Here is a 24,360-nt window from a genome sequence, read left to right as displayed (position 1 = left end):
AAAACGGTGTGTGGTCCCCATGGCCTCTGCATGTTAACCTCAGTCACTTGTAGTAGTCTCATTTACTATCTTTTCAAGCTAGTCTGCTGTTTATGCCTTTTCTTACTGATTACTAACAGTTTCTTGGGTTGACATCAGACTACAACAGGACTCAGGACAGATCTAGCAGGTCTGGTTTCAAAACCCAACTCTGCCAGCGAAGCTATGGAATCCTGAGCACCTTAACTCATCTGAACTTCACTTTCCTCACCTATAAAAAAGGGGTTAATAATGCTGCAGCCTCATGGGGATTTTATGGGTAGTAAAGACGCTTAAACATTGCCTAGCTAAATGGCTATTTTTACAGTTAAGGAAGCTTATTTTAAAGTTACAAATTTACAACATTATGAGGGTATAATCACTAAGTAAAAAGCAATAGTCATATACTATATAAGTAAAAATAAAAAGCCAGGCGTGGTGGCACACACCTTTAATCCCAGCACTCAGGAGGCAGAGGCAGGCGGATTTCTGAGTTCGAGGCCAGCCTGGTCTACAGAGTTCCAGGACAGCCCAGGACTGCTCAGAGAAACTCTGTCTCAATAAATAAATAAATAAATAAATAAATAAATAAATAAATGCCAATACACAACTTTAAATTATAAATATTATAGAAAAGAAACAGGAAATACACATTTACTCAGCAAACATCAGTTGAACATCTACTGTGGGACAGGTACTGGGTATATAATGAAGAACTGAAGATGAGCACCCTGGTAGATACCAACAAGAAAAATGGTCATTTCAGAAAAATGTGCCAAGTGATCTATTTAAAGAGCCACCATGGACGATTTCTATTGTATACTAACAGGTATTTGACCCTCACTACATGTGGGATAGCTAAGTTCCCTGAGATGCTATCAAGTAATACCTTTAAATGGAAATAGTGATTAGTTGAGTACAACATAAAACACAAGAAGGAAATATCCAGAGGGAAGAGCACAGAAGAAAAGGCTGCAAATCAAGAACATCAGTTTCGTAGAGCAAATATTATTTGGCCAAATGTCCAAGACTCCAGCAACATTAGTATAGTGAAGCATATATAAAGAGCTCAGAGAGATGAGACAACCAGCCAATGGTGGCTCCAAACTCCTTAACACTGTTTACAGAGGCACAATGCTGGGAGCCACAAAACTACTGGGCAGCTTTAAGCAGACGCACTTTAGATCACTACAGGGCTGGGGATAAGGCTCAGAACAGAACAACTGCCTGGCATGCAAATGACAAGGATCCTTGAGTGGATCCTCAAAGAAGAAACAAGCAAACAAGCAAAACTAACAGCTAGGTCCTAATAACAGAGCAGTAAGACTGGAAGCCTAAGGTGCAGAGCTCTAACTATGCCCTCAAAATATATTGTCTCTGTTATTGAACTGGGTGATGGGGGAGGAGGCACAGGAGGGAAGCATTTACGCTGGTCACTAGTGACTGCTCTGGGGCCACGTAGGCACTCAGAATGGAACACTGGGAGGAACCATTCCCTGGGTCTGAGGGTCTGACCCATGCCCCGACCTTCTACACTGCATTCCTACTGTCCATATGCTATACCTCCTGGTAACCTCAGTTCCTCCAGATGTTCACCTTTGTCTTCTCTTATGAACATATGGTGCATGCTCTTCTAAACAAATAGTCTTTCCTTTTATAAAAGATAATCAAATCTCATAACTGATATAAATAGAAAAACTCCCTGATGGTCAGAGGGCAGTGGAGCATTTATAACTTCAAGCTGTGGGAGGGTGTGTTATAAGGGATGCATGAAAGCGGACTGGTACTCTTATAAGGGCACAGAAAGAACAAGGGCTTTCTCTTCCTGTACTCTCACTACACACAACACAGAATTTCTGTGATCTCATTTTGGGAAATATGTAGAGAGTTCTTCCTCCCAACAGCCAGTCCTGCAGATGTCTCTGTATCAGATACTATCATATCCTCTCACCCAATGCACTTTGGCACTCACTGAAAAGCCCATCAGATCCCTCTAGGCTCCCCCTGCCTATCCGATTCCAATCACCTGCACAGGTTATACCCTGTATCTCTAATTGACCAGCTATAAGCCAGTTGTCGTCAATGGAAAGAAACTCATAGGAATGAAGTTGTCCACTCTCTCCATACTTACTTACTACAGCATTTTGTGGATGATATGATAAGATATATAAGGGATCCCCAAATTCCACCTGGGGACACCTATCACTAATAAACACTTTCAGCAAAATAGTTGGATACAAAATGAACCCAGATAAATCAGTAGACCTCCTATAAGCAGATGACAAATGGATTAATCAGGGGAATAACTCCTTTTATAATCACCTCAAATGACATAAAACATCTTAAGGTAATTATAACCAAACAAGTAAAAGATTTATTTGTATGATTAAAAATACTTTAAACACTGGAGAAAGAAATTGAAGAAGACATCAGAAGATGGAAAGATCATCCATGCTCAAGGATTGGTAGGATTAATATAGCAAAAAAAAAAATGTCTATCCTGCCAAAAGATTCAATGCAATGCCCATCAAACATCCAACACAATTCTTCACAGAGCTTGAAAAGACAATTTTCAGCTTCAGATAGATACAAACAAAAAACAAAATAGCTAAAAATACAAAATCCTGAAGAAAAAAAAAAACCTGCTAGGTGCATCAGCACCTCTAATTTCAAGTTTATTACAGAGATATAGTAATAAAAAGTGTATGATATTGGCGTAAAATAAACAAAAAACCATGTTAGGTTTTAAACATGTTAAACAATGGAATTAACCTGATGACCCAGATGTGAATCCACATCTCTATGGACACCTGATTTTTGATAAAGCTTGAAATACACATCAGGAGGAAGAAAGCAACTTCCACGAATGGTGGTGGTCCAAACTGGGGACTGCATGTAGAAGAATCCAAATAGATCCGTACCTACCAATCTGCACAAAACTCAACTCCAAGTGGATCGAAGACCTCAACATAAAACACTGAAGCTGATGGGAAAGAAAGCAGGAAAGAGCCTAAATTCACCTCATCCTGTCACAGAGACACTTGTTCAGCCATGTTCATTGATGTGTCATCCATGATAGCCAGTAACTGGAGATAACCTAGATGTCCCTCAACAGAATAGTTAAAGAAATTGTGGGACATTTACACAATGACATATGTTCAGCAAGATAAAAAGTTAAATCATGAACTCAAGAGGTAAATGAATGCAACTAGAATAAATAAATCATCCTGAATATGGTAGCCCAGGCCAGGAAGACAAATATGTATTCACTTGTATATGGATAGTAGCTGTTACATCAAGAATAACCAAGCTAGGTATAGAGTAAGGGACTAGAAGGGACAGATAGACCTCCCTGAAAAGGGTAGATCAGTGCCTTGCTCAGCCACCATCAAGGAAACTTCCTTCTGCAGCAGATAGGAACAAATACAGAAACCCACAGCCAGACATTTTTCAGAGGGAGATTAGACTTACAGTCCGGGGAACACTCAGTCCTAAATGGGATGTCTCCATTAAATCCCTCCCCTCAGGGTTTAGGGAACAAGATGGAAAGGGTGTAAGAGCCAGAAGGGACAGAGGACACCAAGAAAGCAAGTCAGCGAGAAGCACCCAGGCAGCATGCATGAGGCCTACATGGATATGCACCAGATTCCTAGAGCTGAGAAGAGAAGTGGGCAAGGCTCCCGTCCCTAACCCTGAAGCAATCTCCAGTTGATAGCCACTTGCAAATAAAATTTTCATTTCCTCCAATGGGAGTCTCACTGTGTAATTCAAGCTACTCTTAAGGATAGGTTACATGCCTAGCAGCAATGACCAAAAAAAAAAAAAAAAAACCTCAATGGCACTATTGGAGTTTCCTTGTCTCGTAGGGCCATGCCACAATTTTGCCTTTTTAAAAATTGTTTCCTTCTCTCTTTTTATCCTACAGGTCCTTCACATATATAACATATATGTTATGGCTTCCAGTTTAATGTTTTGATGGGATTCCTGAATGTATAAATGAGGGAATCTCTGTTTCTTATGCCTTCTCTTGGGCTCTTTTTCTTCTGTTTGTTTTGTCCAATTCTAATGTGTTAGTTTTTATTTTATCGTATTTTATATTATTCTTTAGATGTCTCCTTTTCTAAAAATGAGAGACAGAAAGGAGGTGGATTTGGATGGGAGGAAATGTAGGAAGGAACTGGGGGGAGTAAACATGGAAGAAACTGTAATCTTACTACCTTGTGTGCGGGGGGATCTATTTTCAATGACAAAAATAAATAAATAAATAAACCACTGTTATCACTGCCCTTTGCCAGGATTCCAGTATTTGGTAGACTGTCCCTCAAAAACTTGGAGAATGCTTTACTTCTATAATTGTTCACGTCAGAGAATAATACCAAGGCTATGGGTCTTGAAGAGGCAGGCAGAAGGAGGCACGGAGTGAGGTGAAGGAGAAGGGCCAGCCCCGTGGACTCTCTCCCGGCACAGCACCCGTCAAGGTACGCTGGCAGAGCATGAGGTGTCCTCCCATGGTGTGTGATGCTAGATGTTTTGAAGGCTCCTTAAGTAGGCATGGCTAACATGGCTGATAAATCCTTGGACACCGATTATCAACTTAACCTTCAGCCATTTCTCCTTTCCAGCCATTAGGGTGGGGCTTAAATTCTCCAGCCTGAAATTACCCTGCCCCTTCTCGAACCAGCCAGATCCTGAAGCCCCAGTCACCAGTCACGTCCTTAGCAGAAAAGGACTAACTCTGAAGAAATTCCCAAGGGTTTAAAAAGCTTATGCCAGAAAACTGGGACTAAGGCCAAATGTGTACCGCATCATACCACCATGTCCTCAATACCACTCAGTCCCCCGGGAAAGATGCACAGCTTCCGTTCTCTCACTGCTTGATATTGCTAGTATTTCTTTTTTACTAATCTTATTTAACAAAAGCAGAATAAACCTCAACTGCACACATTTACTCAAGAAAGAGTGTACTCATAGATAGTATTATTTTTAATAAGTTGCATTTTCTTCTTTCATGAAAATGGTAGTATGGCTGAGGTCACTGGTATGCTCCCGTAATTCCCACCACTTGGAAGCAGATGAGAAGGAGAATTATGAGTTCCAAGGCAGCTTGGGTAACATCCAGAAATCCCTCATACTCCCACACTAAATATATAAACAAACAGATAAAATGATTCATGTAGAAATGAAATGATTCATGTAGAAATTAGAGTAATGGTTAATTTTATATGTCTAATCACCATAAGCTCAGCTGATCAAAGATTCCATACTTCTGGGTGTGTCTACAAGGGAGTTTTCTGGAATACATTAGCATGTTAATCAGACTAAACTATATCCATCTAATAATCCCTTAGGGACCTGTATAGAAGAAAGCTAAACTTATCCTCCTCTAGAGCCCGAACTTCTGTCTTCCTCTGCCTTCATACTCCAGAACTGCAGATTCAGGAGTCTTGATTCCAGAGCTTCAAACAGCCCCAGGTTTAGTCTTCTGCCTTGGACTATAAGTTACACCCATAGTTCTTGGGCCTTTATTCAGACTGAGCTACAAACTCAAGTTTCCCTGGTCTCCTGTTCACTATCCAGAGCATAGTGTGGAATTTCTTGGCCTTTGTAGTTTCATAAGACATATCCATAGCAAAACCCTTCTTATATCTATATCCAAGAAAACCCAGCTGAAAAATCCTAATACACGTAAAACAATATCCATTTATCAACTCACTGCAGCAATAGCATTCATTGAAGCAAATGACAGGTTTGGGAAACAGGCAAATTATTCCACCGTACGGAAAGAGACTACAGCGTCCAAGAGATCAACTCTAAGTTGACTCAAATACAGCAGCAAGCAGCAGACGTGGTGTCAGTGGACAAAAGGATCCACTGTTATAAAGGGGTAACTCTCATCACATGATAACCGCATAACTCACTGTGCCCCTGAAAAGCAAAATATGAACACAGCCATCAAGTTTTGAGAAACAACTGATACAGATCTATATTTCTGCTTAACACATATCCATTCTCATCAGGTAGTTGATGATAAAAAACGATCTAAGGGTTTCATGGAAAATCATTTATTAGTTCAAATTAAGTGGGACAAGGGATAGATCTCAAGTGCAAGGTTGGGTATGGGAGAATTACAGTGGTAGTCACAAAGAAAGAGGCCACCATTCCAGTGAGGTGTTTCAACAAGGCAAAACTTTACCTTCCCCAGGAGGATGTGCTCAGAAGACCAAACACAGGAGTGTACTGGCTGGTTTTGTGTGTCAACTTGACACAAGCTGGAGTTATATCACAGAGAAAGGATCCTTCCTGAGGAAATGCCTCCATGAGATCCAGCTATAAGGCATTTTCTCAATTAATGATCAAGAGGGAAGGGCCCAGCCCATTGTGGGTAGTGCCATCCCTGGGCTGGCAGCCCTGGGTTCTATAAGAAAGCAAGCTGAGCAAGCCAGGGAAAGCAATCCAGTAAATAACATCCCTCCATAGCCTCTGCATCAGCTCCTGCCTCCAAGTTCCCACCTTGTGTGAGATTCTGTCCTGACTTCCTTTGGTGATGAACAGCAGTATGGAAGTGTAAGCTGAATAAACCCTTTCCTCCCCAACTAGCTTCTTGGCCATGATGTTTTGTGCAGGAATACAGACCCTGACTGAGAAAAGAGGCCAGCAAGGGCTTGTGATAGCTGTCTTTTCTGACCTATTGTGACTGACTAGTTGTACAAGAATCAGCAAGAAGGAAATGAAGGGAAGGGAGGGGTGCCTTCCACTTAATCCATAGCACTTTCTTGTAGACAAAGGCTCTGCCAGTTGATGGTGAGTGAGTAAAATATTTGCATGAACGTTTTACAAGGTGGGGGAGAGAAACAGATTTTAATTCCATGTCATACATATAAGTTTTATATCATGTTAGAAAAGACTAATATTTAATGCTTCTTGGAGACATAGGAAGAGAATGGGATCTCAGGCTACAGGTTAACTTGCCTAAGTAAACACTTCGTGTTGGTACTGACAAACAAATCTCCAGAAATATTTTACTAATATATAAATGGTTCTCAGTGTTCTCAGTGAAAGGTTGGGGGTTATAAGACTCCCTGACTCACATGTAGCCACGTGGGCAATTACATAGCTAACAGTTTAAAAAATGGCATGTGAGCCACTGTTCAAATCTGTACCCTCCTCAGAAAGTAGAGGGCTAGGGCCACCTCAGCGAGCATTGTGGGCCTACAAGGAGGATGAAAGCTGAGTCCTCCTGCAGTCAGTGGATACAGAGCCTTCTGCCTTTAGGTTAGCTATTCAAACACTGAACCACCTATTTTCTTCCTGGCCAAGTTGCTCAACTTGACACTGGCACAAGACAGTAAGGCAAAGAAAGCCCTTTGTTCTTGGTCTCCTTAAAAAGAACTTTAAAATGGTCTCAGAAGGGAACTCACAGACTAAATGCTGGAGTTAGAGAGAGGGGAAGTGCCCTGAACATCAGCATAAAGGTAATACATATTGGGGCAGAGACAGAAGAGAACACAGCAGAAAGTGGCACATGTGATAGAGTACAAGAAAGTCACACAAGTTACAGAGTAAGGAGGTCACAGTGGGAAACGGGGAGCAAAAAATCTCCAGAGACTTTGTCATTTGTCACTCTTAGCTTTTTTGAGAATGTGCAAAATTTTCTCCTCTCAAAAGCAACACGCCATCCGTCCCTTTGGACCAACCAAGGAAGAAATACTTGACCTTGATATATTTGGGTTAGCAGATAAGGTCTGCTCAGTGTGGCTTGATCTCTGAGCAAGACGAAATAACTAACTGAAGTATGGCTGTTGGTTTACCTTAGTGCTGTAAGCTTCAGTTCCTGCTTCATCTTTAGCCTTGCAATTAGTCCAGTCCATCTCATCCCTTACTAGAAGGCCAGGGGTTGGCCTGCTCTAATCTTGCCAAGGAAGGAAGCACTTGGAAAGAGTTTCCACCATAATACCTAAGATCTGTCCCACTGGGAAGGCTTCAGTTCCCTGAATACAGAGTGTTGCTAACCAGTGATCCTACCATTTGTCCCAGAAGAAACAGACATATTGGCATTCCTGTGTCTTACATGGTGCACAAAAGAAATGTCATTAGAAGGCCCTTTAATTCACTCACTTCCTGTCTAGACTGCCTCCACCCCCCCATCAAGAGCAAATCCACTTGCAACATATCGCTTCCGCACAGGTCATCACAGGATGTGGGGCCTCCGCCTCTCTGAATCATGCCCAACATACTGTATACCAAGTTCCCCAGAAAACCAACTAGAAGTATAGATCCACACATCATTCCTAAAGGCCTGGGGCTAACGTCCACTCCTGCAGTCAGCCCTGCTGCTTACATGGCTTGCTATCCATGCCCAGGTGTGCTACATGACATTAGTCTCCAACAGCAATTGCATGGACAACATCAGACTTCCAGGCAACATTGTGATTTGCTGGAAGCAGAATCATTTCCTTGTGTCTGTGTGAATACCAGTCTCCCACAAGCCTCAAAGCAGGTATTGGATGAATGGGAGAACCGCCCTGTTCTCCCCAGTAGAAATTCTAACTCACTCTTGGAGACTAACAATTAAAAAGTGTTATTATTCAAAGAAAACTCATTCTAAGGTTAATAAAGCTGCCACTGTGTTATCAGGCCACTCAAGTAAGAGACAGCCGTAAAGCATTTAACAATGCCACCGCTTACAAATGATCAGGGAAACACAGAAATAACTTGAGTTTCAACCAAAGAAAATCATGGAAACGTGAAACAAAAACATTGTAAGGGGGAAATGGTAAGTAACAAAATCTACTGAAAAGAAAAACATATAATAAGAAAATATTGATTTTTCAAACTGTACTTAAATTCCATACATGTGTATACGGGTATGCTGCATGTGTATAGATTCACTTATAATTGCATATGTAAATTAATATTATGCACAATGAGGGGGAAAAAATCATAGTTCTTCTTTTTGTAGAAGCTCAAACAGCTTTTTATACTCTTAGACTTTTAACTTGGAGTGTGTGTTTGCTTGTCTTGATGCAGTGGCTCACACTATTGCCCAGTCTAACTTGGAACTAGAGATGTTCCTGCCTCAGACTGCAATGTGCTCAGACTACAAGTGTGTGATACCATATGTAGCAAACACCTGGCTTTTTAACCAAAACCCTGCTCCATTCTGAGCACACCAGCTCCTCGTGGCTTTTTTTTCTTTGCAGTTAGAATCATTCAGGGGTCATGTTGAAAGTTCCAGCTAATGGACCATAAATGGAAGTTGCTACCGATAGCTTTCTGATGTTATATAACAAACTTCCACAGACGTATCAGATTAAAAGAATCATCATTTATTAAGTAAGTTATAATTCCACAAGGCAGAAGTCTAGGCCGGCTTAACTAGGCTCTGTGTCCAGGAGTCAAGAAGTTGTCAAGCCTGGGCCCCTACCAGCTCTGGGGTAAGCATCCTTTTCCATGTAGGCTCTTGGTGGAATCCAGGTTGGTTGGCTGGTTGGTTGGTTGGTTGGTTGGTTGGTTGGTTGGTTGGTTGGTTTTTTAAAGCTGTATATGGTCCTAACTTCTCTTGCCGGCATCATCAAAGAGCTGTTCTCTGCCCCCTAGGCTGGCTGTAAGCTATCTCCCATGCCCTCTCTTCCTGACTCCTAACCTTTAACACAAAGCTAGCCCTGGTCACATTTCCAGTTGTGTGGCTTCCCTATCTTCCTGACTTCTGCTATCAACAAGAGACACTGCCCTGCCTTTTGTGTATTCTTTGAGAACTGCCTATGTTTATACAATGAACTACAGTTCAATCCTCTTGTATTCCTCGTTTTCCACCTGTTTCCCCCAATATCTTCCCAGCATTTCTGCCTTCTGGTCTCCCGAATGTTTTCATTTTTCTTTTAAACACTCTGCATCCAATTAGATTTTCCGGTGTGTGAATGTGTATTCGGCCCTCCACTGGAACATGGGAAGCCTACCAGGCCATACCCTCAAAGAAGAGCGATCCCATAGCAGCTATCAACTGTCAATCGTTCCTGGATAGTTCCTGAAGATCATCTCCCAAGTCTATAAAGGGATTTCTGCCTGGCTTGACCTTAGTTACATCGTGTACAATTAACCAGAGCAGCTGAAAGTTTGTAAGGGCCATGCTTTCGCCATGTCCAGAAGGCAGTACCCTCCCCAACCTCCAGATCTGAGAGTCTTGCAGCTTCCTCCTCTAAGGTGTTCCCTATGCCTTGGGAACTGGTGGGTTGGGGGAGATGATATGATCAAGTCTCCTCTCAGCAAATTGACTACTTATAAGTCTTGCCATTGACCTGTGCCCACAGCAAAAAGTAGTTTATCTGACCAGGGTTGAAAGACACCCCAGTCTATTAATAAAAACATATACATTTAGAAGACAGTTTGATATCATGACCACTGAGTAAATCAACAATGGTAGGTTCTACTCTAGGACCAAGGACCTTTGCAGCCATAGGCTTTTAACCAGGATTAGAGTAACAGGTATGACATTGCCGTCTGTTGGGACAGGCCTCCAGTCTAATGAGAAGGCAGTCAGTTACACCATCACAGTTGTGCCATAGTTCACCAGTGGCACATCTTAGGTAGCTAGTATAGTTCTGCACTGGGTAAGGCTATCCATGCCTTTCCTCCATTGATGTCTTTCTCCCCGGGATGCTACACAGCACCTTCCAGCACTGTTGGTAGCACACAGCTAACAACACCCTCTGTTTTAAAAGCTCCTGTAACCATGCAAACTTCCTTCTCCTGAATAAAGGAACCATATTTGGAGTGACATCTTCTCTTATTGAGGGCTGTAGCTCATGAAAGGGAAGAGAGCTCACATGAATCCCTGGCATATAAAGAGTTTACAAGCGTCTAAATATTTCCTTTGACAACCTTGTAAACTCTGTGATAAAGACAGAGCAGACTTCATGCAGAATCACCCTAGGTCCCTGAAGCAAATAATAGAAAGCAAGGAAAGGAGATTTGAGCAACAAAGACCCACTGGCTTAATCAAGTCATCTAGATGAATACAATCAAACTCGGCAAAGTTTGGATTATACAGCCAATACACAGGCTGAAAATCGGGCCTGGAGAAGAGTTTTCTATGGTGGTACACAACTCATGGAACAGAGAAGAAAAGAGATCAGAGATCTACCAAGCTCTCTCTCTCTCTCTCTCTCTCTCTCTCTCTCTCTCTCTCTCTCTCTCTCTCTCTCTCTCTNCTCTCTCTCTCTCTCTCTCTCTCTCTCTCTCTCTCTCCCTCTCCCTCTGTGTGTGTGTGTGTATGTGCGCATATTGTGGTAAGCCAGAGAACACCTCAAATGTCATTCCTCAGGGACCAACCACCTTGGCCTCTCATTGAGACAGGGTCTGGTGGCTCTTGCTAACTATAACCTAGCCAGCAAACCCTAGCGGTCTGCTTGTATCTGCATTCCCAGCATCAGTATCACATGCCTTTCTCCCCTGTGCATGCTGTGGACCAGACTCAGGTACCCAGGCTTACATCAAACAAGCGGTTTACTATCTGAGCCACTTCCCAAGTCCCCTAGCCAAGTTCACAAGCTCAGGGGTTTTAACACTTGGTTTCCAGTTGGTGGTGCTGTTTGGGGAGGTTTGGGTGATGCAGATGCAGACTCCCTGGCAACAGTTGTTGCTCAGAGCCGGCTTTGAGAGGAAAAGCCTCACATCACTTTTAATCCGCTGTTTCTGCTTTGCACTAGGTTGAAGATGTGAGCCCTCAGCTTCCAGTTCCTGCTGCCACACCTTGCATATTTAAAAGTACAGCATGCTCTAGAGATGCTTCAGCACACACATCCTACCCTCCCACCCACCCCCTACCAATTTCTGTTCTCTCTCTCCTGCTCTCTCTTCTGGGCTGCCTTGTTTGGCCTCAGTGGATGCACTGGGACCTACAGTGACTTGATATGCTGGAGGTGATGATACCCAGGGTGGGGATGGGTATCACAAGGGAGGGGGAAGGGGAAGGGGGGAAGATCTATGTGAGGAGGTGCTCAGAGGAGAAGGGGGGCTGATATTTCGATGTAAAGTGAATAGGTAAATTTTAAAAATCAAAAATAGAGAACTAAAAATAGAGAAAAGAGAAAGGAAGAAAGAAAGAGAGAGAGAAAGAGATTGAGAGAGAAAGAGAGAGAGCAAGCTTGGGTAGAGCATGAATATGCACAAAAGTATTACACCTGGATATTCAGGTATTTCTTGGCACAGTAAATTTGCCTACAACTGACTATAACTCTTAGGGAAAGTTCAGTTTTCTTTATAAGAAATATCTCCTACTGTTTTGCATAATTAAATTTATATGAGGCCTAAAAATATTGTAAGAGGTCTTTTAGAAGTCTAAGCATTAAATCAAACATCTTAGGAACAAGGGAATTCTTGGAAAATGTTGCAGTCTTCTCCATGCTCCAAGCCTCTTATGGCCACTCCTGGCAGAACATCTACACAAATACAGAGCAAGGCTTCATAGTTAAAAAACCAAAAAGGGAAAGGGGGACAGGGAGGTCAGGGTGACCCACTGACTTCTTCTTCACACAGTCACTTCATGATCTGGCCTTCAAGGCAGAATTAAGCCCACCAGGTAGACATTTTGAGCATTGCAATGGTTCTGAACATGTATCTTCTTACCCAGTTGTAATTGCTCATGTCTCTTTTCACTTCCTCAACTACACTTGTAACAAAGCCCTGAGTTCCTGGGAGCCCTGGACTCCACGGGCAATACCAAAGAGACAGCAGAGCAAAATCTGCTCTTTGAGACCTGGTTTCCCTTCCCCTAATTATTCTGCCCCTTGCTTCACACAGTAACTGCCTCCAAAACAGAATATTTTTAGATCAAGTTTTGCTGTCTGTAATAATACTGTAATTAATTTGAAAGATGCTCAAACCTTCCTAACTTGATTAAAACAAAAGCTCAACAGAATACATTAGTAAAGAAAGAGTCTCCCCCCCCCCCCAAGAAAAAGAGTATCAAACGTCAGTCAAGGAGAGCCACAGCCTCAAGGGAAACAATAGTTACGAATTCCATTGACAAATACTGTGTGTCCATTTTCAAGTGTAGAGGTGAGTATGAGCCTTTTTTAAAAAAGGAAAGAAAAAAGACAAAACCATGGTTCAGGTCCTCCTCCTCATGCAAGCACAGTATTCTCACCAGCATTACCTCATCCAATTCTGACATCTCTCGGGAGATCTTTTCTATGTGGCTGCCCCTAAATTTAGTTCAGAGAAGGCTACATTTGGTCCAGGAACTGACAAATCCAGTTACTGTCATGTCCAGTTACAGAAGATGGATGGATTCTCTCTTAAAAACACAATCTTATTTCTCACCCTATATTTTTACTTTGCAGAGGCAGGCAGGGATTAAGAATACCTTTAAGACAGCAACAGTGTACTCCCATACATATATAAAGTAAATAAATAAATTGTTAAGAGAGAGAGAGAAGGAAAGAAAGAAAGAAAGAAAGAAAGAAAGAAAGAAAGAAAGAAAGAAAGAAAGAAAGAAAGAGAGAGAAAGAGGGATACCTTTAAGAAGCTGTCGACCAACTAAGCACTGTTTCTACCAGGAAAACATGAATAATGTTTGGTATATAATTTACAAAATGCACAGGAACACAGCAGCCCATTGCCATATTCCCCATAAGGATACAGGTATAGGGGGCCTGGGCCGAGCAAGAAGTCAACCTCATGATTCTAAAACAGCAGAGAGTCTACAGTGTAAAGCAGCCAATTAAGAAAGTGAAATTTTAATATGTAAAGTCATATCTGNGTATTTAATTAAATACCTTAATAAGTTTAATGTTTTCTAAATCAACAAACACATAAGCAGATTTATAGAAGATGCTGCATGGTAAATAACATGAAAGCATGAAGAAATGGTTTTAAATAGAAGGGCCCCAGAGCACCAAGAGAATCAAGTTTTCTCAAGGGAAAAATCCTAGTGTGGTGACAGGCACCCAGCAGACTGTGTCCCAGTCACACCTATCCAAATGAGTTTTATCATTAAAAATAAAGAATTGGGAGCCGCAGCTGGATGCAGGTGCTGCAGATGGAGCATGTGCCCAGAGAGGTCACATGCTGGAACCTTAACACAGCAGCACGGAAAGGTGTGACTTGGGAGAAGAGAGCCCGGTCTCAGGGACTGTCTTCACAAGTGGCGTCATGCCTTCCTCTTGTGAATTCATGCTCCCTCCTGAGAAACTGGAGAGACAGCTAATACTGGAGAGACAGTTAAAAGCAGAGGCTACCATTTCCATTTTTGCCTTTGAACATACCCACTTGCCCTCCTGATTTGTGAGCTAAGCACCACAAGCCCCCAGCAGAGGCAGCCACATAAGCTTGGATTTCCCAGCCTGCAAAATCACAAATCAAAATAAACTTCTTCCCAAATGACTCAATCTCTGGTATTGTTACAGCGGCAGAAGATAGGGTAAGGGAAGAGAGTGCCAAAGCCTAGGAACTTACACATAATCGGTATGTCTTTCTCAGTTTGTGAGTCTAAGAAAACCCAAGATCAGGACACCAGCTCATTTTTGTCTAATGGAGACTCCCTGTGTTTTGAAAATGACCTCACTGTGGCAGACTAGAATAAGTTCTCTCCCACCTAGAGGAGCAGTAGTAATTCCATGCATGAGGGTGGGGCCCTCAGACTTAATCACCTTCTAAATACGGTCTACTAATACTATCTTATTCTCAACACAGGACTTTGAAGTGGGGACAAAGCAGCCTATAGCAATATCCTACCAAACTGATGAAAGACAAGAAAGTATATCTGGTTCCATGCAAAAGAATATTATATATTACTTGAGGCAGAATTGTCCCTCTAAATGTTGGATCAAATGCAGTATTAAGAATACTATAACAAATCCTCTTATGCAAAATAGGCTAATATTTAAAGCGTATCACCCCAAAATGTTTATGTTGAAATTGCAGCTCCATTAACGCAAGAGTATGACCTTACAGGAAAACAAGAACACTGCTACTGGGGTCCCACTAGAGTAGGCTCCTAATCCAACATGACTGGCACCTTGGGAAACTGAAAGTTGAGCACACACACACACACACACACAGTGATGCTGTGTAAACATGAGGACCACATCAAGGCGCTGTATGTAAGTTAAGATAAACCAGACAGACTACCAATAAAGGCCCAGAAGCTAAAAGTGATGCCTGGAGCAGCTCTTGACTGGTGCTGTCTGAGGGACCATGGCCTTCCTGCTGCAGTGACCTAACACCTCAAGCATCTTTCTCTCAAGATAAGTGATTCAGTACATTTCTGTTGTTTAAGTCGTTCAGTTTGGGGTACTTTGCTACATATATTCCAGCAAACTAATAATGTAATTGTCTAAAACAGTTCGTCCTGTAAAAAGATTTTCTTACACTGCCATACAGTTTGAAGAATGAATTGACACCATGTATGCATCCCGTGGCAGTTTGAATGAAAATGGCCTCCACAGGCTCATAGGGAGTGGCTGTTGGAGTAGGTGTGGGCTTGTTGGAGGAATTGTGTTACTAGAGATGGGCTTTGAAATTTCAGATGCTCAAGCCAGGCCTAGGGGCTCATTGTCTCTTCCTGATGCCTGCTAATTCAGATGCTAATCCAGATGTTCAACTCTCAGTCCCTTCTGCAGCACTGTGGCTACCTGTGCACCACCATACTTCCCACCATGATGATAATGAACTAAACCTCAGAGCTGTAAGCTTAGCCTTAGTTAAACACTTTCATTTATAAGAGCTGCCATGATCATCATGGTGTCTCTTCACAGCCAAAAAATACTAAGACATACCATAGCAAACACTTGATCATGAGGTATGGGAAAAGAATTATGGGTTTGCTTGCAATATTAACCAGGAACTAAAGCTAAGTTTACACAGACTGCTGCAAATTCAAACAAGTTTTTAAAAGTTGACATTACTGATGATACAATGGAAGCTCAATAAAAATAAAACTCTCTGAAGGTAGAGTAGTAATTGCTCAATTTGTCCTATATTACAATAAAAATTATTTACTTACAGAGTAACCATTGATGAAAGGGAGAGATAATTAGTTCTAATATGAGAACCATAGGGGCACACTCTAACCAGGAACCCTAACCCAACAGTACTGACACTAAAGGAATGTTCTATTGACAGAATCCCACCCACCCCTCTGTGGAAGCTCAGCTCCACAGAAAGGCAAAATGTTGCCTTCTCTGACCAGCATGGCAGTCAGGGACCTGACACTTCCTCTGCAGCAAAGATCAGATTCAGGAAACGACTGCAAAGCAGGACATGACCATTTCCCTCAGAGCTCAGAGCAGGCAAACACCAACTCGGGTTACACACCCTCTAGAATAACACATGCATGCACAGGAGAGTAACCTCTGCCTTAAGTTTTTAAAGACTAGGCTCCATTAAGCTATGAATGAGATTGTGTTTTGCTTCACCTTTCAAACAAAAAGGCTTTTCAGCAAAGGAAGAGAATGGCAGTGAACAGTGACCCAGTATCTGGGTTCGGAGTGGTAAGGAGCAGGTCCATCCCTAGTAGAACTCCTCCACACCTGGAGACAGGGCTTCCCGGATGAAGTTCCAGTTCTTTCCTGCTTCCAGAGCTGCACACAACCTCAGGATGAGTTGAATGGAGTCAGATGGTTACTGTGTGTGTTATCGAAGCTCCGGCTGGGTTCTCAAGTCTCATTATTACCAGTGGAAAGGGATGGTACCTAACTCTAAAGGAATTATCCTTAACATTAACAATTATCACTTATTAAGCATTTTCTATATATGCTCTACAAATTCATTTATCCTTACTTTTTCCCTGAGAAATGAATATTTGTCTCATGTTTGGCAAGGACAGATTCAGAAAACTAGCTTGCTCAATTTCCTAGGTAGCAGAAGAGGGATTCAAATCTTAGCCTTTCCTTCCCCAAAGCCAAGGCTCCTAAAAGAATGTTGGTAGAATCAGTCTTTTGGTCTAGATTAGAAAGAGACAAGTACCTAAATAAATAAATAAGGTTGGTGACATCAGGGCACTCTTATGCCATTCACTGGTGGCACAGATTGGTTCTGTGAAACTGAAAATTTGCCAGAATCAAGTGAATAATATACTTGGCTCTACCTTTCTAGTAGGGAGATCACAGACAATTCTAGTGAGAATACCAAATATATATGTAGTTAGAAGCACTTCCTAAAATTACTGTTTCCTGTCTCCCTAAATTAGTTCCCAACAGAACTCATTTGATGATGCTAAGTCTATGGTGACAGAGATGATGCTCAGGGGTGAACGTCACCTTTAATTTAAGCAAACTTAAGGAATGCAGCCTTCACCTTTTCCCTATGCCTTTTAAGATAGTACTGAGGCGGTGGACTCAATAATGAGACTCATGTATAGCAGAGGAGGACTGCCTGGTCTGGCCTCAGTGGGAGAAGATGCGCGAGAGACTTGAGATTCCCGGGAGTGGGAAGACCTGGTGTGTGTGACATCCTCTTTGAGACAGGGGGACGCGGGGGAGGGGGGGTGGAGGAATGGGATGAGGAACTGTGGGAGGGGGGACCCAGAGGGAAGGGAGTGGCTGGATTGCAAAAAAAAAAATAATAATAAAAGTAATGTTTTTAAAAAACAAGAAATTACAGAAGCTGCACGATTAAGGTTAGCTTAGGATAAGGATCTTTAAAGCTAAATGGTTATGCAAAAAGTATTTTACGGTTTATCAATAAAGTCGTTTCTTGTTAAATATATCTTAAAATTTAACCTGTTCTAAATGAATAAAAGGATTGTAACTCCACACATTATGTAAGAATGGGTCACATCGTAAGTATTTTTGGACATTTTCTCTTTGTAAAATCACTGAATTGGGCCCAATGAGATTTAAATTATGAGGGTCTGGATTACATTTTAATCTCAGTTTACCCCACACAGAAAATTTGGCACATCTAGTAAACAGTGATGTTCAAGTTTTTAACAGCTGCCTCGGCAGTAAAACCCGTGGGAAAACTTTAAAGACTTGCAGACCACTGATCAAACCATGGCCTCAAATAAGCTTCACCAAGGAGTTCTCCAGGGAAAAAAGTTAATGCATGCATGCTCCTTAGGGGAACCACATTCTCCCAGGCTGGGAGCCTGGGGAGGCCTGGGAAGGAGGGGTTCTGAGAAGGCCTGGGAGCGCAGAGCCTAGAGCAAGCGCAGAGCGCGGGCACCTCCGCAGCCTCCAGCGCGAACCTCGCTCCAGCCAGCACATCCCAGGACAGTGGGGCACACCGCACCGCAAGGTCACCGCACTGAGGCGACTTTACATAATCTCCCGCCGAGCCGCCAAGCACCTGCGCGGCACCCTCCGTGCAGAGCCTGAGAGCTGCGGTGCAGGGACTAACTGCCTGGGAACCCGGGTGGGCGGCGAGCCGAGACAGCGGGGACAGAGAGCAGGGATGCCTGGGGAAGGGAGCTGGGGTCTGAGTGCTAGGGTGGCAGGGACCACAGGGACTCGGAGTGGGAAGAGGAAGCAGGGATGCAGCGGCCAGGGAGGAGACTCGCGGAGCGAGCACCGATCGGAGACAGGGAGCCGGTTATGGAGCCAGGCTGCCGTGCAGAGCCCCGCGGGGACCTGATCGGGACAGGGAGGGGTTACAGGGGAGGACGCCGTCTGTCTGTTGGTCTGCAGGGCCGCCCGTGGCGCACCTGCACGCGCCCTACCTGAGTGGCTTTGTGGAACTGCTTCTTCAGCCCTGCCACCGACATGATGGGATGCGGGAGGCTGCGCGGCCGGCAGCTGCAGATGCAGATGCAGATGCGGAGAGGCGGCTGGGGTCGCCGGGCCGCCGCTGGTCGTGCGGCCGCGGGAGCTGCTGGCGCGGGGGCGCGGCGCGGGACGCGGGCTTGTGCGGAGAGACACCCTGACGTCAGGGCGGGTGATGCGGCCTCTTAAAGGGGACGCGGGAAGCCCCGCCCAGGGCGCAAGCGGGAGGCAGGTGAGCGCGAGGAACCCCCGCACTGAGCGGGGACGACTGTCCCTCCACCGTCCGAAGCCTGAGCTGTCTTCAGCTGTGGGAGTCGTTCGTTCGTGGTTCTGGCAAAGGGATCACCGCCTTTGGGCAGTCTAGACTCAGGTGACCCAGCTCCCAGGTAGCCGCAGTGGCGCTGCCTGCGCACTGCCCTTGCCCTTTGAGCCTGGCCTCCCTGTGGTTGAAAAGCAGGGTGGCGGCTTATCTGGATCATGAATAAGTTATTGCTCATTTCATGCCCTGCCTTCACGCATGATTGGCCACCGAAAACATTTCTCTGCCTCGATTTTAATATCCCTTAAGCTTGTTTCACCTTAGGGAAATCCATCAACTTTTTTTTTTTTTTTTTTTTTCTGTTCTAGTACAACTTAACTACTTAAGATGAAGAGAGGTCCCTACAGTTTGACTGGAATACTGGAATGGAATTGATATGAGCTATAGCATATATTGATATGAGTAATAGCATTTAATCTTCTATTTTCAAAAGCAAAAATAAAAAAGCCGAATGCGAACTTGGCATTCACACGATTATCATGGAGATTTGAGGTTTTCTTTCTAACATTTTTATATAATGAGGAAAGGAAAAGCAGTAAGTTATACAAACACCATATAGGGACAAAGGGTGGATGGGACTGGGTGAAGGGCCCAGAGCAGCACCAGAAATCTGTGCTCTTATGAGCAGCCACTTCAAGTTTGTCTTATAAGGAAGAGCTTGTGGGAGAGTCTCAGATGCAGGCCACACCTGCATGTGTGGATCAAAGTGATGAGCCGCCAAGAGGAGAGTAATTACCAAGAATGTGGAAAGAATCAACAGGGCCTGGATTGGGTTCCTAGAAATACAGTTCCCCTCCCCCCTCCCCCCACCTCTACTGCCTCATGTAATGGAAGCCAGTAGACTTCTGCAGCTTAGGTAAAGATGAAAGGAAGAGCAGGTGCAAGGGGATTCTAGACACGGGTTGGGTACCACTCACCCTTGCTACTGTGAATCACAGCACAATAGAATATCGGAGCAGTGAGCAGACCCTTCCTGTCTGCAAAGCAAAGCAAAAGGAAGGAAGGGGTCTGTAGTCTTGTGGTCCTTGCTGCTGCCCAGACCTTCCAATGTGTGGTACTTGCTAATTTCTAAACTACCGTGGAACCGTAGAGGCATTGGGACAAACATTGGTTAGAGGATTTAGGCAGGAGGGACATGCTACTTCTTAATAATTCACCTTTGGGTATCAGGGCCACAGGGTTCTCTTCTCTCTGCCACAAATCTATGATGTGGTCTGAAATTTGCAACTTTGGTCTCAAGACATGAAAGAAGTGAAATGAGGACCTGCAGAGGCTCCTCGGAAACTTTGAGCACTTGCCGTAACCTTAAAATCTTAAAGCAAAGCTAGTCCCCGCCTTTCCTTGTCTCTTTGACTACTTACCTTCATAGCTTATGCTGCTAAAGATCAGAGGAACCACGTTGGGTTCTGCATAGAAAACTTCAAAGCACTTTGAACCTATCAGCTCTCACCTAGGTCTCATCTAAGTCAGGGATTCTATTTAAGCCCCAACTGTTAGCTATGAAAACCTTTGGGGTGTTGCCCCAGAAGAGAAGTGTTGAGCAGCTACTTTTGCAAGGCATCAAAGAAAGGGGTGTGAGGGGATGGTGCAGAAAGATGCCCACACATATAAATTGGCCCTTGAACCCCAAGGTCAGCCATTCTCAACCCTCCTAATGCTGCAATTCTTTAATACAGTTCCTCGTGTTGTGGTGACCCCTAACCATAAACTTCTTTTCTTTGCTGCTTCATAACTGTAATTTTGCTACTGAGATAAATCATTATGTAAATACCTGTGTTCTCCGGTGGTCATAGGCAACCTCTGTGAAAGGGCCATTCGATCCCAAAAGGGGTGGCAACCTACAGGTTGAGAAGCACTGCCCAAGTATTTCCAGGCCAATGATTCAAAAACCACTGTTTTATGTGCATATATCTAACTTTAATGTACAAGGAAAGTGCGCTTGGTGCTCAAAGGCACTCACATGGGAATTCTTCCACTGCAAAGGATCTGTAACTAAGTCTCAAAGCACAGTGTAGGCGGTGGTGGTTAGAATCAAAGGTCAGTAAGGAAGACCTTTGACGAACTCAACATTTTACCCTTTAGTCTCCCGAGATAAAAATCACTGTAAAAAAAATGGTAAATAAACCCAGATCAGCTCAAGAAAGGCCCAATTATGCGAATCCCCTACACAGTACCACCTCACTAATTGGGCAGTAAATTCATGGTCAGCAATAATTTCCTCACATCATTTATGCACTACTTCTCTCTGCATGATGGCAAAGCTTCCAGGAAATACCAGTCTGCTTGTGTGCACAGGGCTGATGCATCCCTGGTTACCTTTCATGGTGATATAGATCCCAGGAGGGAGGCAGATGGAAAGCTCCCACTTCCATCTTTCTCCCCGCTGACCCTGTTCACAGCCTCTGGCCAGCACAAGGGTAAACTGCTCCAGAATTCATGTGCAGCTCAGTGAGCACGTGAATCACAACAAGGCCAAGGCGTTCAGTCCTAGCTTCAGATCTTACAGCTGAGAAATTCGAGGTGACACAGGGCAGTGACTCACTCTTTTTCTACTACGGCCTCTAGCTACATGCAGGACAGCTGTGTCAGTGCCAAGTGTAGCCAGAGATGACTGGGTGAATGCATAGCCCTGTCACTGGTGCTACTTAAATCACAGGCTTAACACCCTTAGCCACATAGCCCTGTGAGCGGCGTGCTTGTGGATGCAATCTAGGAGCACGAGTGCTTGCCCAGAGTGGCAGGGCTAGCAACAGCTTCCTAGAAATGGGAAATCAAGGCCAAGGTCACCTTCATAACTCTGCTTCCAGAATTTCCCCCAAAAGCTACATAGCAAGGTATATATCTGCCTGGTCCCTTTGAGGTAAAACGTGAAAGTCTTATTCCTATAATTCAGCCTTCATCTCTCCAAAGCACAATGGGTATCTCCCTACAAAAGCTCCCTGCCTAAGCCCTATTAGGCTAGTCACAGAAGAAAGATGAAAAGATGAGACAGCCAAGTGAGTGACTCACACCAGTCCAAGGATACCTGACCAGCATGATATTCATCTTCTGATGCCTCAACATTCCTAGCCGACTGCCCCCTCCATTTCCTTGGCTTTGAAGCCTTTCCCCATCCTCTTCCTTTCTTGCCCTTTCCCCATTTTCTGAGCTTCAGGAATCAGGGTGTGAGCCTCTGCTGTGAACCTAGCCTAATGTGCATTTGTACACATTCATATTGGTCTAAGATTCTAACCTCTTCAACCACAAGGACTTCACTTTGCTTCTCTATCTCGACCTGTACATCACTTAGCAGACAGACCATAAGAACACCCATTAGTTATAGCCTCATTGAATTATAAAATCATGATGAGATTTTAAAAACTAGACTATTTTAGATAAACTAGACACTTCTGCAGATTGTTCAGTAGTTCTGGGTGCTCCTCCCATGTCAGCCATCCCTACATCCTGACTCTCCAGGGTCCTGTGGAGCCAGAGAGTTCCTGATGTCTTTCCCTTGGCATCCATTTTGTTTCATCGGAACCAACTCCTTTCTGTTGTTTGTCATCATTGGCTCTTCCCTGGCTTTTCCCTGTGATAACATGGAAATCCCTGGTTTCTGTGATGGCCAGCAACTCAGACACAGAGGCTTAGGAAGCTCTGGTTCGGCAAACAGGCTTCCCTTTCAGAGGATGGTCAGATTAACAAGAAACATAGTATTTTAGCAAGGGTCAGTTCTCCCTGTAAGATGTTGACATTCTGACTTGCAATCAAACCTTTCACTTGTTTGATTAATTTGTATCAGACTACCAAGGCCACTGGAACTCCACTCAGCCCTTGGGAGTTGGCAGCTAAATGCTTATAAGTAAATGCCAAACAAGAAGACTGTGTGAGAATAACGTCCACCCCTAAAATGAGAATCACTTTAAATAGAAACAAATCATTAGAGCACCTATACCATAAGCCCCTTACCATGGGTTTATCTACTCTATTCCTGGGTAGGTATTATTGTAAAATGAAAGTAATAAATAGATGCTGAAGACATCTAACATGACCCGTGAGCATGGGCTCTGCCCAGTCAGGCTGCTAAAGCATTGTGTTAAAGAGGTCATGTTCTGTTGCTATTTTAGTAGTTAGCCAGCTCTGCAGAGAAAAGCTGTTCCTTACTCAGAGAACACATGGGAGCAGTTCACAATTTATACCTGTTTTAATAGATCACTTATTTATGCCTGGTTAGAACCCCCCTTTACCTTTTAAATATTTTATAGACTGACTGTAATTACATGTTCTCGTTTCTTATTTCTTCTCTGTACCAATAATATAAAATTGACTTCATTAACTATAAATTAAGCATAAATCATCATTTTAAAACTACATTCCAAATGTGTAAGGTAATATTGAAATTCCTTTATCTCAGGAATGCTGATTTTTCTCCCAGGGTTCCGTAAGAAGTATGCCAAGTATGGAATTTCATAGAACAAAGATGTGAAAACATTTTAGTTCCCTGTGGAGACAGATGCCTTGATTTGGGAAACTTTGAGCATCAATTCCCAAGGTGTCTGAGCTCTGAGGTATGTGACCTCTGAGGTTTGTGCTGCAGTTAGCAAGTAGGACAGCTTTTCACAACCCGTAAGACCAATGAATACATGTGACTGAAGTATCTTTGCCACATGAGGGGAGAGTTGACTGAGGAAGCAGAGAGATGTAGAATAAAGTGATATACTGACTTTAAAAAAAAAGAACTAGGGAATTTTGGGCATGTTGGGAGCACATGGAAGGTTCCAGTTACATGGCAGATGTGACTCTATTAGAAAGCTGTTGGCTTATTAAGTCTGGTCACTAGCAGATGCAAGGTGGGTTTGAGGGAGCAAATAGAGAGGCCACCTGGTACAGAAAAGGAGATGTCTGCTACAGAATAGTTGTACAAAGGATGTAGAAATTTAGCCCTGATTAATGGGGAGCTCCTCAGAGGACAAGTGGGGAGCAGTCAGCAAAATCAGGCGGGTGCCCAATGGTCCATATCTTCTGGGACTGGGGACCTACAAAGCTAGTGATCTCATGCCAATGAGCACTTCTCTTGTCAGCCTCAAACGCCTGTGCACCTGTGAAACCTGATAGCTGCAATCCGAGGTCAGTTTCTGATACATCCCTTCGTCTAACCAGGTCTTGGAAAATCCTGTTCGCTGTACCTGTTTTCTGCTCTATATCTGGCTAAGCCTCTGTGTGTCCTCAAATGACTCAATTTAGAAGGCTTCTCTGACTGCCCTCACAGGGTCAGAGTTTACCAACAGTCTGTTAGAGTTAAATATTGCTCTCCTTCGATGTTCTAGTCACAGATGTGGTTTT

At 43.5% G+C, this 24,360-nt stretch overlaps 1 protein-coding gene across 2 annotated transcripts in view; it reads right to left on the bottom strand.

The window, feature by feature from the left end:
* Sh3gl2 (SH3 domain containing GRB2 like 2, endophilin A1) overlaps positions 1-19,077 on the bottom strand; it is a 406,012-nt gene extending 386,935 nt beyond the window's left edge. The window contains exon 1 of one of the 2 annotated variants that reach the window (XM_021159750.2): positions 18,677-19,077. In XM_021159750.2, coding sequence (XP_021015409.1) covers positions 18,677-18,721 — 45 coding nt within the window. In that variant the 5' untranslated portion in view covers positions 18,722-19,077. The remainder of the gene's footprint in view (positions 1-18,676) is intronic. The other variant, XM_021159749.2, reaches the window with a different exon arrangement.
* Positions 19,078-24,360: the final 5,283 nt, after the last annotated feature.

Source organism: Mus caroli, chromosome 4 (assembly GCF_900094665.2).
Source record: "Mus caroli chromosome 4, CAROLI_EIJ_v1.1, whole genome shotgun sequence".
Taxonomy (NCBI): domain Eukaryota; kingdom Metazoa; phylum Chordata; class Mammalia; order Rodentia; family Muridae; genus Mus; species Mus caroli.
Note: the sequence above shows the minus strand (reverse complement) of the source record. Positions and strands in the feature narration are given on the sequence as shown.